The 18,140-nt window shown below is 34.3% G+C and overlaps 2 protein-coding genes across 3 annotated transcripts; one reads left to right on the top strand and one right to left on the bottom strand.

Moving 5' to 3' along the window:
* Nucleotides 1-1,993: 1,993 nt before the first annotated feature.
* LOC142621270 (ultraviolet-B receptor UVR8) lies at nt 1,994-12,266 on the top strand. Of its 2 annotated transcripts, none has more exons than XM_075794590.1 (10): nt 1,994-2,335; nt 2,971-3,081; nt 3,184-3,244; nt 3,537-3,655; nt 5,886-5,971; nt 6,155-6,356; nt 7,460-7,513; nt 7,907-8,020; nt 9,462-9,518; nt 11,920-12,266. In XM_075794590.1, exons 1-10 carry the CDS (start codon nt 2,159-2,161, stop codon nt 12,124-12,126), a joined length of 1,188 nt encoding a protein of 395 aa, XP_075650705.1. In that variant the 5' UTR covers nt 1,994-2,158; the 3' UTR covers nt 12,127-12,266. The 2 variants fall into 2 exon arrangements, with proteins under 2 accessions (XP_075650705.1, XP_075650714.1); XM_075794599.1 differs by lacking the exon at nt 11,920-12,266 and adding an exon at nt 11,337-11,875.
* Nucleotides 12,267-14,991: 2,725 nt separating this feature from the next.
* On the bottom strand, nt 14,992-16,268 carry LOC142622614 (membrane protein PM19L-like). The gene is made up of 4 exons (XM_075796129.1): nt 16,031-16,268; nt 15,621-15,798; nt 15,402-15,450; nt 14,992-15,279 (listed from the first exon to the last, which is right to left on the bottom strand). The coding sequence occupies exons 1-4, from the start codon at nt 16,161-16,163 to the stop codon at nt 15,088-15,090; spliced, it is 552 nt and encodes a 183-aa protein (XP_075652244.1). The 5' UTR covers nt 16,164-16,268; the 3' UTR covers nt 14,992-15,087.
* Between the last annotated feature and the right edge of the window lie 1,872 nt (nt 16,269-18,140).

Here is an 18,140-nt window from a genome sequence, read left to right as displayed (position 1 = left end):
ATCAAATTAAAAATTTTGTCCACATGTAGTAATTTAATTTCAGTAAAAAATAAATTAATAATAAAAGGATTAGAATTTAGATTATAATAAGATTAAGATTTATCAACTTAGAAATTATAGATAAATTAATAATAAAAGGATTAAATGAAGAATTTGGACTGTATTCAAATTAAAAATTTTATCAACTTAGAAATTATAGGAGAAGAAGATAAGAACAAAAATAATTATATCTATTTTTAAAAAGGAGTCTAAAAAAATTCTTATAATTTGGTAAAACCATTTGGTACATCTACAGTTTCTAAAATCTAAACCCAACTTTTATTAACAAATACTTCCTACAATGATATGACTGGTTACTGATGAAAGATAAAACAAAACAAAACAAATGTGTTATTGATGTAAATAATACAATTGAATAGGGTTAAGTGGTGTGTTATATTAATCAATGTTTTGAATATTAACATTCTTATTATGACAATTCATTCACGCATGTATTCTAAAAAAATGTAGGCCAAAATGGGAAATTAGCAATAATTTCCAAACAATATAATTAGTAGTTACTGTTTGCAAACTATATTTTTTACTAGCATCTCGAGTCTAAAAGACTTGATTTGCGTCCACTTGAAAATCGAGTCTCTAAAACTCGATTTATAAGCAAATATCCTAAGGGTCCGAACATAACAACTTTAAATACAATTTTCATATCATTATTTTACCTTCTTTCTCTTTCTTTTCCCTTCTATCTCTTTCACCTGAGTTTACCAAGCTTCTCTTTCAAACCCTCTGTTCTCTTTCACCTGAGTTTACCAAGCTAACAAACATAGAAGAAGAAGCCACAGCTGTCACACCATCAGTTCACCCCTTCAGATCTGCTAGTTTTTCTCCATCCTTTTGCGAAACCGACGTTGCAAATCTCTTCTTTGGCCTCCGATTTGCAAAACCCAAGAGTTTGATCTCCATTTCGGAGACACGCGCCGCCATGCGTGGTGGCCGTCGACCCACGAGCCGTCACAAATTTCGCGTCGACTGGTGGTTCATGAAACCAACGCCACAGATCTCTTCTTCGGCCTCTGATGTGTAAAACCCAAGAAGCAAGTGTCCATCTTCAACTTGACGCGCCTCCACGTGCGGCCTGAAGTTTTGCCGTCGACCCACACGCTACCGAAGATCGCCATTGGCTATGTTGCTCTGATTCCGAAGAACCCATGCCTTCTTCCTGCACTTTCAGAACCCAAGAACTGTGCTGGTAGTGGTTCTTGTGGGTTCTGGGGTTTTCATCACTTTGTATTTTGGGAATTTAGAGATAGTCCCATATACAAAGCGAACCCATTTCGTGCTTTTGTCAAAAAGCATGGAGAGGAGGCTAGGAGAGACTTGGGAAGAAGAAGAACAAGAACTCAGCTGGGTTTTTTTTTTTTTGGGTTTTTTTTCTGTTTGTGGCTTGGAGGATAAATCGAGCCGCTAACTGTCGAGATATAAATTGAGTCTCAGAAACTCGATTTTCAAGTGGACGCTACGTGGAAAAAATGCCACATCAGACGGAATCAGACCATAAAAATCAACCCTCTTATAAATCGAGTCTTTTAGACTCGAGATGCTAGTAAAAAATATAATTTGTAAACAGTAACTACTAATTATATTGTTTGAAAATTATTGCTAATTTTTCATTTTGGCCAAAATTTTAGAACAAAACTTAAGCGAAAATTTATTCCTAATTTTTATTTGAACCCACTACTGACATAATTTTTTACCTACCCTTAACATTCCTACTTTTTTGTTGTGAGATTCTCAAAAAAGAAAAAAGAAAAAAAAGCCTTATCCAATTTGCAAATACTTTTTTTATTACCAGATAAAACCCTTTACAGCATACGTCGCCGTATGCCAGACCGCGTCTGTACCTTTACTCTCCATCAATCAGCCAAGCACAAATTTTCGAATCGGGTTCGCAATTTTCCCCCACTCTCTCAAGAGCAATAAAAACTTAAAAAATAGTAGAAAGTGACTCGCATTTTCGCTCGCACCATATCATATTCATATACACAAGAAGTTGGGAGTAAAAAAAAAGACACAGACACACAGACAACACAGCCGCCACTCGCCGCCCACCCTCACAGTTGAGTTTGAGTACCTGCTTCAACTTCTCTTGCCCTCAAACTCAATGGCCTCCAACACCTCCGCTATCATCACTTGGGGGTCAGGAGAGGATGGGCAATTGGGAATAGGGAACAACGAAGAGAAAGACTGGGCGTATCCCATCAAAGCCCTCGATTCCTACTCTGTCCGCTCCGTCGTTGCCGGCAGCCGCAACTCCCTCGCCATTTGCGACGATGGAAAGGTCCCCTCCCTCCTTCTATTTCACTTCATTATATTCTCTATCTCTTCTAAACACTACTCCTTTCTACTACAACAACTACGCTAGAAAATTATTGTGTTGTGTATAGCTTAAATGGTTAAGCCCAATTAGCTCTACCTCTGCCTCATTTCCTTGTAATGAGGTCTTGCATTTAAGACCATAGTTGTTGAATCCAATCAAACTAAGAAAGTATCCTGTTGTAGGTGCGTGTACACTACTCTCATGAATTGTACAATACATAATTGAATATTTTTTATGTATCGGACGATACTTTGATAGGTGGGTTTTAATTGAGATTTCAATGATGACATGATTTTGCAAAATGATGATACCGTTGGCATTGAGATGAGGTTGATTGGGTAAGATGATGAATATGATGAGAGGAAAAATATATTATTGCACAAGTGATGATTAAATTAGTCATTAATTGAATATTTTCCAAATTTATAATAATAAATATAACTTTAATACATGTATATCTATAATGTTTATGTAAGTTTTATAAAGTGATTTTGTTGTAACTTACAATGTGATTGGGTTATGAATCAGTGTATATCTCTAACATCTACAACTATTATTGATTTTTGTTTTGTTGGGTTGGATTGGGTGGTTTTTAGTTGTTCACGTGGGGGTGGAACCAAAGAGGGACATTGGGGCACCCACCAGAGACCAAGACTGAGAACATTCCGAGCCAGGTTAAGGCACTAGCCAATGTTAAAATTGTTCAGGTATTGTTGTAATTTTGATCACTGTTGCTTTGAGTTTAAATGTGGAAAGATTGGTTTTTGTTGGTGTAATATTTCCATTTTGGGTGTTTTGATTTGTTCTAGGCGGCCATTGGTGGGTGGCACTGTTTGGCTGTGGATGAACAAGGCCGAGCTTATGCCTGGGGTAATTTAACTAAGCTTTGTTTATCTTGCTTATTTCTTTACTTTATTGAGATTAAAAAAAGAAACGTAGTTCAAACATTGGGGATTTAGATTTTTCATAATTTATAATTAAAAAAAGGGTTCAATCAACTTAGCTGAGGCCTGAGTGCATTAAATTAGCTAAGTTGGCATTTTGTTTGTGACATTTTGAAAAATAACAAGAAACACATAAGTATGGTTTCTTTATTTTTGCTTTGTTGTCTCAATGAGTGAGTATTAGTGGTTTTCTGTTGATGTGTGGGAAATTGATGCAGGTGGAAATGAGTACGGGCAATGTGGGGAAGAACCAGAGAGGAAAGATGACACTGGTAGGACTTTACGAAGGGATATAGTGATTCCAAAGATTTGTGCACCAAAGCTTGTAGTTCGTCAGGTAATTTTTATTCATGCCAATGTGTGGAACTATACTAGAAGTTTAAGCATTTAATACTCATTCTCTGGCTTTGTTTTATTTCTCAGCAGCTTGGTATTACATGCTTTAAGTGTGCTCTTTTATAGAATTTTTTTACTTATCAAAATATGTATATGCTTTAAGTGCCGGAGCTCTACATTGCATTATTATAGACATTGGTTTTTATGAATTTTATTTAAGCCACTTGGCATGCAAATAAACTTGTCATGGTTTTCTGGGAAGTCAGCTTCATCTTTGCAGGCTATAATGACATTAAAATAGCTGTTCCATTGTTAGGACAATAATAGAAGAATAGGAAAGTAAGCTCTTTTAAATTCCTCCGGCAATGTAATATATGATCAAGATCAGAGCTAGAGTCTTATTATTTTTTGCATTATACTGATTTTTTGGATATCTTTTGAACGCACTTTTCAGAAATAGAATTTGTCACTGGTTTGGAACCTAAGTTGGTCTAGAACTAGTGGTCTTATTAGGGGAGTGATGCCAGACAAGTGCAAAAAGGAAAAACTGGGGAAAAACAATTAACAGAAAAGAAAGGATAGACCCTAGGAATCAGAATCTAGATTTCTTGGAATCAGCCCCAAGTAGGAAAAACCTACGAATCAGCACCTAGATTTCCAAGAATCAACGGTCAACTATTGGAAAATTCCAACATCAAATTTCATTTGTCAAGTAAAATATTTATAAGGAAACTAATTTAAACCTTAAACATTATCCCAAATGATCCTCAATAATAATAAAATTACAATAACGGAATTTTAAATTCTATTTAGCATTGCTTTTGGTATCCGCATGAGGGAGATAGGGGAGTGGGGGGTATTTATTTCTTCATTTTCTCGTATTTTTCTAGATAGTATAAAAATAATAATACATAATGTTTGGTTGCACTTGAGGGGAGGGAATAGAAAGGAAAGAGAAGAGGATATCTTTCCTTATGTGTGTTGGAAGTAGGGAGGAAAAGATAGAAAAAAAAAAGGAATGAATCTTGCACTTGATTGGTTTGTAAAGGAAAATATGTTGTTTGATTTTTATGCCCTTATGGATATATTTGACATATTTCAAATATATATATATTGAATTTGCATGTTTATTAGGGTGTTACAAATAATTTTCTTAGAGTCAGATGTCCCATGTGCGGAAAACGACTTGTTAAGTTTGGGTAAAAGAGAAAAATTGTAAACACACACACACATATAAAAAAAAAATATGATAACTATAAATCTATATAACATTTCAACCTTTTTTTAAATTTTTTTTTAAATTTTGCATGTTTTATTAAGGGGTAAAAATACTTTTTTTTTTTTAATATTATTTATTTCGACATCCCACACCTGGATAATAACTAGTTAAGCTTGGATAGATAGAAACAAAAAATTCTGTATTTAAAGAATTGGAAAAAAGTTCAGCAAAATAACAAACTATTACAAAAGCAATAAATTAGTAAAATAAAGGGCATTAAAGTAATATGAACCCAATTTGTGACACAAGATGGTGGACTTGTTTGAAATCCCATCCATCCACATCATCAACCACGCCTTTCCTTCCCATGAACCAAACAAGGGAACCGAGCCACTTTTCCATCAATTTCTTCCCTAATCTTTTCCTTCCCTCCTATTTTCACCAAACCAAACATAGTGTTACACCCATATTGAGAAGTGTTTTTCATCTTCATATGATGGATATGATGCAGTTGAACTTATGTTAAGTATCACTGTAACCCTATTATTTTGTAAATCTTGCATTTTCATCATCTTCATGATTAGAGTTTTTGAGACTCATTCAATGACCTGATCCATTTCTTTTAGTTATCATTTCAATTCATAGTGCAGTTCATTCCAAGATTCATTCTAGTGATTTATCCATGGAATGCATAAGTCTTTACTTATAAAACCATCCATAGTTTCTATGTGCCTCTTCTATTCAACATGCATGGATAAGCTCCTATTTGTTTTGATTAATGCAACTCTAAGTATATGTTTTTTAACTTAAAAAGAAAAAAAAAAGCACATTTTTTCTAATAATGAACTCTTAAGTAACCTGGGACTGGAATTTTAGTTCGTTATTTAAGCACAGTATTGGAAGTTTCTTGTCTCCACCTCCTTCTCCGTTCTATCTGCATATTTGCATTCATACATTGACATGGCTAGCTCTATTTGTGCATTTAATATCTTCTAAACTTCTTATGTCACAGGTAGCTGCAGGAGGTACTCACTCTGTAGTACTCACACGTGATGGGAATGTATGGACATGGGGTCAGCCATGGCCTCCTGGAGACATGTATACCCCCCTTAGACTTAATTCTGTCATTTTATTTTTTATGAATCTCTTGTATCTAATTCATTAAACAGGTCAGCTTGTTACTGACCTTATGGAGTGTGCTTTACTGGCACTGTAAGTGCATGCTTATAAATAAGTAGTTTTTCTATTTTAGTTGACATAATCTTTATATTGTATTTTCAGAAAACAGATCTCTGTTCCTGTTCGAGTACAAGGTCTTGAAAGTGTGAGGCTCATTGCAGTTGGAGCATTTCATAACCTGGCTCTCCAAGAAGAAGGAACTTTATGGGCATGGGGTAATAATGAATATGGACAACTTGGAACCGGAGATACTCAACCAAGATCACAACCTATTCGTGTTAATGGGCTTTCTGGACTTACTTTGGTTTGTACTTTCATTTTAAAATCCTTTTTTTTTTCTTTTTTTTTATCTGCCTGCTTTATTTCCATTAGGTATTAATGGCTATCACCATGGATGTTCCTTTCAATTTCATCTAATGTGTGGCTTCTGAAATTTTACGAAGTTGTTATTTCTGATTTTCTCTGATTAATAATTTCTACACTAGTTCTGTCATTACCGTTCTGTTGAATTGGGTGTAAAGTTTGCCTTGAGCCATAATATTTTGTGAAAACAACTGAAGAAAAAGGGTTCAAGAATCCAATTGGTTGTGGAGTGTGTTTTCTTTTTTCATTCCCACACTTTTTTATTGGTAAGTTATAAAGGCATCCAATAGATCTTGAATACATAACCTTACCCTCCATCCAATGCATGGACACATTCATCTTTGAAGCGTGTGTGGAAGCTTGCAACTTGCTGTCCACTTGGCTGAATGCATCGACCCAGTCAGCAGTTCACATAAGGTTGAGATGAAAACCATTAGCACATGTTTTGTCAGGTCTTGACAAAATAGAAATGTTGCTTAATTAGCCAATTGCTTCTACTCTTATATCATGTTAGTCTAAAAAATCCATTCTAGAACTACTACAGAGACATAACTGAGTATATTATGTAGTTTCTTTGCGAAGTTCTCATTTGCATCTACGATAAAAACATGTGAATCCTTGAAACAAGACAGGAGATGCAACTTACTTTCTTCACAAATGTCACCGATAATATATTTGGTGGAAAGGTTTAGTACTATCAAAAGTTTGTAACGCATACTACTTATGCAAATCATAATAAACATCAGATAACGCACACCTTCCTAACATCAAATAGAACTGCAAATTTTTTTGCTTCTATCTAGTTTCAGTTTTTAATGTTTTACAAGTTTTGATATCTTATATTCTTATTGTGGTTTTATACGTTTTCTTGTTGGCCAGTTTTAACTAATTAATCTTTGATTTTCGTTGTTGACATTTATGCTCTAGTTAGGATGGAAACAATGACTTACATATATTATGCTAGATAAATGTTTAAAACTGTGCTTATTTACTGGTTGATGTTGTAACTCGTCCGACATCCCTTTTAACTGTATGCACATATAGGTTGATATTGCTGCTGGAGGCTGGCATTCTACTGCATTGACGGATAATGGAGAGGTGATCTCTCTCTCTCTCTCTCTCTCTCTCAAGACATTCTTTTTGGTGCATATCTATTGTATATTGTTATTTTTACTTGTTCAGGTGAAATTAGTTGAAAACATTAAGCTTCAAAGTTACATTGACCAAATTGGAATTTGAAGTGAGCTTTTGTTTAAGAATAAAAATTAATCCCGCTTAAGAACTCAGATAGCGTTTTAATTCATTTTAGTCATGATTTGCAAACATGGCAAAAGTTGACGTTTGTACCGTCTTTACTATTAATTTATCCTTTTATGTTTTATGTTATAACTGAATTGGCAACTGGCTACGCCTTGCCTACTGGAAAAAGAAGCCGAGTTACACTCAAGGTTTTAAGTTTATTGCCTTAAAATATCAGCCATTCCCTTGCAGGTGTATGGATGGGGAAGAGGTGAACACGGGAGGCTGGGATTTGGAGATAATGACAAGAGCAGTAAAATGGTGCCTCAGAGGGTTAATTTACTAGCTGGAGAGGACATTGTTCAGGTACCAGTATTTTTTTTTTATTAGTATTGTTCTGGAACCAGCATAGATTTATTTTGGGCACATCACTAGCAATAGATTAGCTTAATTGGATTATAGTTGGATGTAAAGCTCACAAATATGGTGTCATAATCTGCATAGTGTTGAATGAGTGGGAGATAGAATCAAATCTGCTAGCATATATATATATATATTAATAAATCAAAACTGCTAGGTTTTAACTTTACTTTTAATCCAAGGACATCATTCCACATGTCTTGCATTACCAAAAAACACATTAATAAATAATCTGAGGGTCTGCAACAGGTTCAAAAGTACTAGATCATATCAAGAACCACGGACAAGAAAAAAAACTGAAAAAGAAAAAAGATAACATCCTCTGGGATGGAGGTATTTGTCCTGGATTCCCCAAGTACTTGTGGAAGCAACACCATAAAGAACTTCCGGTGTTTCCCATAGTTTAAAGGCAAAAATCCAATTTTCAGAATCACTTTTTATAATTCTTATATTATATTTTATTTTTAAAACAGAGAACAGTCATTAAAGATTTAACACAAATGCTAATTATTGAAAGGGAAATATGTTATTTCTTCAAATAATTGTTGTATTTGTAGAAAACTTTTCTCATTTACTATGAAATGTAGTTGCCAATGAGCTTTAATTAAAATGGAACCTCCTCCCCTCTTTCGTTAGAGTGAGATGGATGATGAGGTCATGGGTTCAGACTTCAAAACCCATGAGACGTGTGTATAATTCCAATATAAAATTACTATTAAGTGCCATTTCAATTAATTTAAATGCTTAAAAATCCATAATGAAATTGCTGATATTCATGTGAGGCTTAGAGATACCTCCGTATCATCCTTATCATTTACTTTGTTCTTATCCCACATTTTTGCATTCATGGCATGATAGACATCTTTTTGAATTGACAAAGGGTTAGCATCCCATGGAAATGAGATCATTTATGCAGGAACAAAGATGAGTTTATTTTGTGATCTGTTACATATTAATTGAGTCCTTAGCATGGTGTAATCATGTATATCATAGTTTTAGCATATTTTTGCATTCATGGCAAGATAGACGTCTTTTTGAATTGACAAAGGGTTAGCATCCCATGGAAATGAGATCATTTATGCAGGAACAAAGATGAGTCTATTTTGTGATCTGTTACATATTAATTGAGTCCTTAGCATGGTGTAATCATGTATATCACAGTTTTAGCATACAACTTATGACACCATTAAGTTTCTTATACTCATTTTCAGGTGATGCCCTATGCATCCTCATTTTGCTTTTGTTGCAACTCCTACAGATGTGCATGTTCCTCCAAAGGCTATTAGGGAAATTGTTTTCAGTATCATTTCAATACTTAGAAATCTTTGGGGAAAAAAAACTCTTCTTTTTGAAAGTCTGTTACAAATTTTGCTCATCTATGATCCAGGTGTCTTGTGGAGGCACGCATTCAGTTGCACTTACACGTGATGGGCGCATATTCTCAGTATGTATTTTGAACACTCTTTCACGTCAATGCTGTGACAAGAAGACTGATATTTGAATATAAACAATGAACATGTATTAAAAAAAGAATAAGAAAAAAAGCATGAATTAAAAAAAAAAAAAAATTGAACATGCATTAGCTCACCTTGGTGGGTTTTCTTGGCGTTTGTGCCATACAAGTGTTAAGAATGTAACTCTGACATTAACATGGTATATGCCATTTGAAATTATCAAGAATGTTATTAACTTACAATAATAATAAAAAAAAGACATTAACATGGCATATTACATCTATAAAGTTTGGCAATATTGCCATATGACATTTAAGGGGACATGATATCATAAGAGATTAAAAGATTAGGAGAAATAGTGTTTTGATTTAGACTATTCTCAAGGTCTTTTACATTAGGTAATTATTTATATTATCTTCCATTAATGCAAGAAAGTGCTTGAAATTTATTGTATTTACTGACTTGCATTAGTCTATTTATATTATGTTTTCTTATTGTTATCATGTGTCCAAAGTCTTCTTCATTGAGGCAATACCAAACTCACTAGAGAGTTGAGAACACCAATTTGGCTTGAGAATTTTTTTGGGTGACACAGTATTGAATGTAGAATATATATGTGTGTGTGTGTATATATATATATCTTTTTTAAATGAACAATAAATTTCATTGCTTGGAAACACACCAGTACAAGACACTGTTTATGCAGCAAAATCAAATACAATACAAGCCAAAACAGAAACAGCCAACCAACCAAGGTAAGCCTACATCACAGACCCATTAAGTTCCCGAAACCAGATCATCGATCAAGCACAGAAAAAGGAATTCTACAAGTGCTACAAAGGAACATATATTAGATGGTGTTTTTTACATTCCTACACCAAGATAATATGACTCTAAGGTTAAAGATAACTCTTGAAATCACTAGTTCTGTAGTGCACACCTTGCCATCGTGAGTCCTTCCGTTTCTTTCAGCCATAGGTGGTAAATAGCTGCTGTCCCAGCTAAGCTGCAGATGACTTTCTGAAAATTCTTACTCTTCACCTTCTTCACAGTCCAAGCTAATTCAAAATTCCTGTTGTTAAAGACAAGAATAAAATAATATAAAGAAGCAGAAGCCATAAAGAGAAAATAACACAAGGGATTATGTGGTTCAGCCAATGGCCTACGTCCACAAAATAAAGCCCTAGCGGCTACATCTTTATATTATACTCAACTCATCAATTATAGCAAACCCTAACAGGGTATAATATATAGAGACTAGAAGCTAGGGTGAGCCCAATAAGGGCTTACAACATAACTGTGCCTCTTGGGCCGTTAACATCAAAATAAACTCAAGACTTTAACACCAGTCTCCAATCTTCCTTTTTTAATGAGACATTTTCTTTACCACCCCTTACCAGATTCTTTTAGAGAAAGAACTCTCACGAGATATATGATCCCTTGATTATAGCTTGCTTCTACAGAAAGAACATAGTAATCACCTTGATATCCCCAAGCGACAAGCCTGTTTTTAGTTGTTGGCCTATCAGGAATAGCTAACCAACTAATATAAGGTGTGCTTAGGAATGTGTTTTGGAAACCAAACCAGCCTCCACCACACTTACAACAGATTTTTAGACACAAATATAATTCCAGGTTTCCTTGCAATTGTATTGCTTATTATGTGCTGGGAGCCATTCCACCTTGTTCTCACCACCTAAATGCATATCAAACATCTTTTCTTTGATGTGAACTAGATTGTCAGATCTGGCGATTACAATGACCATCAGATGTAATAGTAGACAATTTATTGGTAGGTTTTATTGCAGGGTCATTAAAATCCTATGGCCATATTTCAAGGGTGGAGGGCCATCTGGATGCCAATTGTCAGGTCGAGTGAATATCTGTTCACCATTTCCTGCCGTGTCTCTTAATAAAGACCTTGCTTCATCTCTCAAACGGAGGATCTTCTTCCAACCCCAAGAGCTGTCAGTTGGAACAACAATCTCCCAAAATGACCTTTCGACAGATATGCTTGTGTCCATGCCACCCAAATTGACCCAACCAGCTCTAACAGACTCCAGATGAATATCGTGGCAGTCATTTTATTCCATTCAACAGCTTTACACCAACTTCTCTTCTAGGAAAAGTGATAGTCAGACCAACCTATTTTAGTTGGTGCTTTATTATCAGCAAAATCACTCCACAAGGAGTTAAATTTCTGTTCTACTCCAGAATGTAACATAGATATATTTTCATTTCATTATCTTGTTTGGTCATCTGATAGTTTGTTGTGTCTTCTTTATATCTAGTTGTGTTTCATGCTGTTTTTTTTTTGATCGGGTTGATTGGTTGCCACATTTTTAAACAGTTGGAAGTACTAATTATGATGACTGATAATGATTTGGGCAGTTTGGTAGAGGTGACCATGGACGTCTTGGATATGGTCGAAAGATTACTAATGGTCAACCATTAGAAGTGCCCATAAATATCCCACCTCCAAGAAATCTTGGTGACGCTGCAGCTGAGGGTCGTTGGATGGCTAAACTTGTTGCTTGTGGGGGACGCCATACTCTAGCTATTGTTGAATGGAAGGATACTGATGAATCTAAACAGTGATGTGATTAAGTGATGATGCCAAATTTCTAAATACAAGCATCATAAGTTTTAGTCTTTATAACTTATTACAACTTAAGGGACACTTATTAACAAAGCAACATAGACGGAACAATTTTATCTGATAAATAATTTGGTGATTAGATTGTTTTTATTTTATTTTAAGGAAACCGTAATACTTATTACAACATACAAAGACAAAAGTAATATATAAAGTTTTTTATACAGGTTTATAATCTATTACATAACCAGAGTACCATTACAAAAGAGCTTAACTTTTGTAGTAGCTTAGGGTTATAAGGACTGAAACTCTAACACACAACCAATGTGGTGATTAGATTGTTGGTTTCAAATTTAGTTTCTTATTTTTTTTATTTAATTCAATAGTTATAACAGAAAAAAAGAAGATTTCAACTTTAGATGTTTTAGAAAGCTAGGAGATTTGAACTTTAAATGTTTTAGTTTGAACCTTAGATGTTTTAGAAACGGACAAAACTTAGATATAATACCTTAGGTTCTCTCTTTAAATTTCAGCCATGTGTATTAAATGAACAACTCAACAAACGACATTTTAACTAATAACAGTGTCTTTTCTTTTCTTATTTTTTTTTCCTTTCTTTTTCCACTTATCTCTTCCTTGTGAGGAAAACTAGATGGCTTCAAACACTTTCACCCTCATTTTCCCAAGAAAAAAACAAAAATTTTGGCTGGAACTCAACAAAATTTCGTTCTAGCCACCATGTGAGAAGGTAGATTGGTTTTCACCGATATGAAAACCCATAATAGAAGCTTTAAGAGAGAACCAGCCTAAGAGAGAGATGAAGACAGCAGGGCATGGTGGCTATGTAGGGATTCACGGTAGATCTTGATTTCCTTGAATCTAGTAAGAAGTTTTTGTCCATGGCCTTGCCCTTTATTTCCTTGGATCTGTTACTAAACAATACGTGAAGAGTTTTTTTTAGAGAGGAAGTGTGGATTGCTATTGCTGGGTAAGCAATAAAAAAATGAGAGGATTTGAAAAAAAAAACCAAAGAAATATATTTATTTTTTATAAAAGATAGAATTTATACTCTAATCTAATCTAAGTGTATATGTGTGTGAAGCTCCTTCCTAGAGACTTGAACCTTGACTCTTACCCCCCACACTCTACAAACATTTATACTTGTGGAGTGACCACCGCACCAAGGGTGCGGAGTGGTAAAACCAAAGAAATATTAAAAAGAAAAGAAAAGAAAAGTGACCTGATGTCTCTGAAGGAGGAGACTATAGTGGAAGAAATTTGAAGGAGACTTAATGGAAGAAATCAGTGGGGCAAGATCAAACCAAAGAAATCAAACTAAAGTACCAAACCAAAAAAATAAATAAAGATTTAGTGGAAGAAGTTAATTGGGAAAAATTTGAATTCTGAAGCTAAAATCATCTAGTTCTCTATTGCGGGCCAGTGAGGAAAAACACAAAAACCAAAGGAGATGATACACTTATCTTTTAAAGTCCATTTGTTGAGTTGTCTTTATTAGAATTGTGGCTTAAATTTAAAGAGGAAACTTAAAAAACAATACTTAAGTTACGGATTTTGTTTTGCGATGTAACACCAAAATGCTAACAATTTCGTTAGGTAGCAACATTTCTAAACTATTTAGGAAACTAACATCTCGAGCTACATGAGTTCATGGTAGTAACTTGAGTTTTAGAGACTTGAGTTTCATATGCTGGTAGAGCTAAGGTGGAAAATTATTCAAGTGGAAGTGATGAAGTAATTAGAGAAGAAAGCAAAACTTCAACAAGCCCAAACACCTAGAGAAGAAAATCAAGGAACATCAACAAACCCAAAGACCCAGAGAAGAAAATGAAGGAATTAGAGGAAAACCTTTGCCTAGAGCCTTCGCTGCCGCCGCCGCCTGGGGCCTTCACCACTTGGGTTTAGTCTGAGCCGAGGGGTTTGGTTGTTTCTTTTACGTGTTGTTTGGGTTTGTTCTTGTTGTTTGTTCTTCTTTGTTTGGGTTTGATCCTCGTGGGTTTATTGTTTCTTCTTCGTGGTTTGACTTTGATCTTCGTGGGTTTGTTGTTTCTTCTTTGTGGGTTTTCTGTTTCTTCTTTGTGGTTTAGCTTTGGTCTTTGAGTTTGTTGTTTCTTCTTTGTGGTTTTTGTTTGTTGCTTCTTTAGAAACTCGAGTCTTTAATACTCGAATTTCACATGGATAATTTTTCCATCTTAGCTTTGTCAGAACATGAACTTGAGTCTAAGATACTCAATATGCTAGTTTTTCATATAGTTTGAAAACGTTGTTAATTAACAAAATTATTAGCAAAATTGAGTTATTTTGCAAAAAAAAAATCCCCAAACTACTATACTTAAGTTTTGCCCTTTAGAAGGTGCTTAGCTTGAATTTAGTTTTTTATAATTAGTGATACAATTTATTTTAAATTTTGTATGTGATGAATCCATTATAAGGAAACTCAAAAAACCTCAGGATACAATTTATTTAATTTTGTATGGGATGAATCCAGTACTATAGAGAAACTCAAAGTGACTGCTTGCTTTCTCCATACGTTTCTTCCCTTCCCTGTGTGAATTCTTTTTGTTTGCTTCTTTATTCTTTTCCCCCCGCTCCAACCAGTTGCTTATGCCGAGAATCTTTCCTTCCTCCCTCGGTTCGCATTCATTCCTCGATCAGTTGATGGATTCTTTCTTTGGTTTGGTGGCTTTAGTTGGGCCTCTCCTTAATTAGTCATTATAATTGAGCTACCAAGGGTTGCTCCATGGGCCAGGCCCTTTTGGGGGTACTATTGTTTTCCTGATTTCTGCGTGGTTGGATGCAATAATTACCTCACAATGCGGTTCTTTGTTTAGATAAATCAATCAGAAAAATTCAAGCATGTCTAATCCCATTTCATACAAAAACACAAAAATTGGAAGTTCAAGCATCATCTACACCCTCTTAAGAGAGAACATTTGTGAGATGTTTCAGATTACATCAGAAGTTCCGGGATTCTGGGGTTCATGACCCATGGCAGTGCCGCCACCAGCATGGTCATTGTCGACGTCGTAGCTACGATAACCTGGTCCATAGCTGTTGTCAAACACCCCAGCATGCAGAACTCCCACATACAGCAACTGACTCAGTAGTGATATGAATATGAAGAACTCCAATGTTTGCTGCAAATTACCAGGTTATTAAGGCATCACTTATTTTTGTTAAGTAGGAGGGACTTGAATTTGATAAATAAACAGCTTTTTGACAAAGGCATCTATCTATGTTATTGGTTGAGAATTCTTACCAGACGTTTAATTCTGCGTCCTCCCAAAATGATTTCCTTGCATACCAGACTGTCAATATATATATATACATATATACACACACCCAAGATTAGTGCATCGAACCACTAACAATTACCTAGCTATTTTAGCTCATTGAAATTCAGAATTGGTCACACAAACATGAAACATGTACTGGAATCATGAACAAAATGTTGAAAAGAGGTGATTGTATGAAATACCCGAAAGCAAGAGCTGTAATGGCCCAGGAGAGAACTGCTAAAGAGCCTGCCGCGGCCAAACTGTCACTCCGCCATGCCCGAAGATGCACTAGCCCAGGAAGCACAGAACAAGCACCAACCACCCCAGCTATCAAAGCAAAGATCAACATAAAGCTTGTTGATGAATTCCCACCCAAATCTGTAAAGATATCAAACAAGTAGCACAGTATACTAAAACAGTTAGAGCATAGAGATTCCCAAGTAACGCTAAGAGTCTTGTAAGTTGTAGCTAAACTCTTACACCCTTTAACTTTAGAGTCTTCAAGTCCTCCACCCCAGCTCCCAACTCAACTATCAACTATCGATGTATAAAAAGAAAAAGAAAAAAAGAAGAGATACTCAACTATTAGAGAGAGAGAGAGAGAACATACGTGGGTGATTCTGTTCACCATCAATGTACTCGTCAAGGGACCATCCAGCCAGTCCAAGAACAATAAGACACACCACAAAGTTGACCACCAAAAGAGGGCCTATCAGGTCTCTACTACGCCTTCCAACGGCCATTGTTATTATGCTCAAGCTCCACTTCTAATCAAAATTCAAAAACACAGTACAGACCTACAGACAACATATTTACGCGAGGTTTCTGGAGGGTGGAAATGGATGGTTCAGATTTAAAGTTGTAAATTAGATATAAAAAAAATAATAAAAGTAAAAAAAAGTAAAGATAAAAAAGTAAAAAAAACTGTGAGGGAATTGGTTGAATTGCACGGTAACAATTGCACCTGGAGGGTTCTAGGAGTTGATGAAAGAAAAGACTTTTGTTTACGTGTGGTGTCTTGTTGTGGAGGACTTTAAGAAACAGGTGTGCTTTTTTTGAACGGTACAGTGCCAACGTGGAGCGGTGCTGGCTCATTATCCGTGTGAAATATTTGGGGGCACGTGAGACAAAATGTTGGTTGTCTACTTTACTTAACTTCGGTAAACTCATGGGGACAAAACCAACATTTCATCTTTAGAGACCAAAGGAAAAATAATACAATTTAAGGGAAAGTTGTACTACCTCATCAATTTTTGACAAATTTGAGGGGTTTTACGTTTTTTTTTTCTAGGAAAAGTTATCTGATTATGTTATAGCTACTTAAAGACTCTTTTATTTGTTTCTCAAAAAAAAAAAAAAGACTCTTTTATTTATTTTTTATTTTTTCTAAATAACAAAACTTTTCGTATATACTAATTTAAGATTGTTTGCATTATTCGATATTGATGTCACTATTTATATCAATACATAACAAAATTATGATGTGTGGCCATTAGGTAAAACAATATGACATGAAGTTGAGAGGTATAATTAAATTTTCTTTTTAGTAGTTACGCACATTTTATCTTATTATATATTAATTTTTCATAAACAATGGTTGGGATTAAAAATTTTTATGTTCAAATCATTATATATAGAAAAACTACATATGAATGATAAGAAGGAACATATTAGGCAACAATTATTGTTTAAGCATTAGCATCCAAGATTGTAAAAAATGTTATATTTTACCATCTAAAAAACTATTTTATCTATTATATCATCCCATTTTACAATACACCTAATCTCCTAATTTTTATTTTCCTATAGAACACATTAAAATAATATAACTGAGAGAGAGAGAGAGAGAGAGAGATATTTTAGGAGGAGAAGATATAAAAAACATTATTTTATTTTTGCAACCTTGCCACAGTAGGTTCTAAATTTAGAACACTACTGTAGCTCAGTTGTAATTTTTTTCTTTTTTTAATTGGCATCCTTGGTAATGCTTCCCTTTTGTGGTTTGATGCTAAAATATACAATTTTAGGAGTTTTACAATTCCAAATATTGATGCTCTGAGAGAATATGAATAATACGTCTATTGATAAATATAGACATAATTAAGGCCTTTTGTTCTATATAGCTAATTTTTAACAACAATCATATAAATTACAACTACTCCAAATTATTTTTTAAGTCATACAGTCAAGTAATAGTGTTTTTTACCTGCACTCATTCAATTTGGCCTTTATACAATCCAATAGATTTGTGAATAAGTCAACTTGGATAAGAGATTAAAGATAAAAGAAAAAAATTACAACTATTTTAATGAAATAAATAATAGATCTCATTTTCATTATTTATGTCAAAGTTGTTCTTCGTGAGAGTATAAATGAAATTAATATGATTATAATTTTTTCAATATTTATCATGAATTTGATGGAAAATCTTAATTGATATGGCAAAGCATTAAGACCAAATTCAGTATTAGTAGTAACTAATATATATATATACACACACACACACACACACACACACATATATATATATATATATATATACATATATTAGAAAAAAAATCATTAATAATTAAATTTAACAAGAAGATTATTATAATTTTTCCTAGTTTAACTCAAAATAACTCAACATTACATAGGAACAAAGCTAAGTTTGAGTTAAAATAGAGGAAGAGTGCTAAGTGCTAACTTTAACTAAGAGTGGCTTACTTTTGACCACATAC

The sequence above is a fragment of the Castanea sativa genome, chromosome 1 (genome assembly GCF_040712315.1).
Source record: "Castanea sativa cultivar Marrone di Chiusa Pesio chromosome 1, ASM4071231v1".
NCBI classification, from domain to species: domain Eukaryota; kingdom Viridiplantae; phylum Streptophyta; class Magnoliopsida; order Fagales; family Fagaceae; genus Castanea; species Castanea sativa.
Note: the sequence above shows the minus strand (reverse complement) of the source record. Positions and strands in the feature narration are given on the sequence as shown.

What these genes read in the sequence shown, in the direction of transcription:
- LOC142621270 (XM_075794590.1), top strand. Translation starts at nt 2,159, where the DNA reads ATGGCCTCCAACACCTCCGCTATCATCACTTGGGGGTCAGGAGAGGAT. An exon ending in CCATTTGCGACGATGGAAAG is followed by an intron (nt 2,336 to 2,970) that starts GTCCCCTCCCTC and finishes GGTGGTTTTTAG; the next exon opens with TTGTTCACGTGGGGGTGGAA. An exon ending in GGCTTTCTGGACTTACTTTG is followed by an intron (nt 6,357 to 7,459) that starts GTTTGTACTTTC and finishes ATGCACATATAG; the next exon opens with GTTGATATTGCTGCTGGAGG.
- LOC142622614 (XM_075796129.1), bottom strand. Translation starts at nt 16,163, where the DNA reads ATGGCCGTTGGAAGGCGTAGTAGAGACCTGATAGGCCCTCTTTTGGTG. An exon ending in TGGTGAACAGAATCACCCAC is followed by an intron (nt 15,799 to 16,030) that starts GTATGTTCTCTC and finishes ATATCTTTACAG; the next exon opens with ATTTGGGTGGGAATTCATCA. An exon ending in GACGCAGAATTAAACGTCTG is followed by an intron (nt 15,280 to 15,401) that starts GTAAGAATTCTC and finishes GGTAATTTGCAG; the next exon opens with CAAACATTGGAGTTCTTCAT.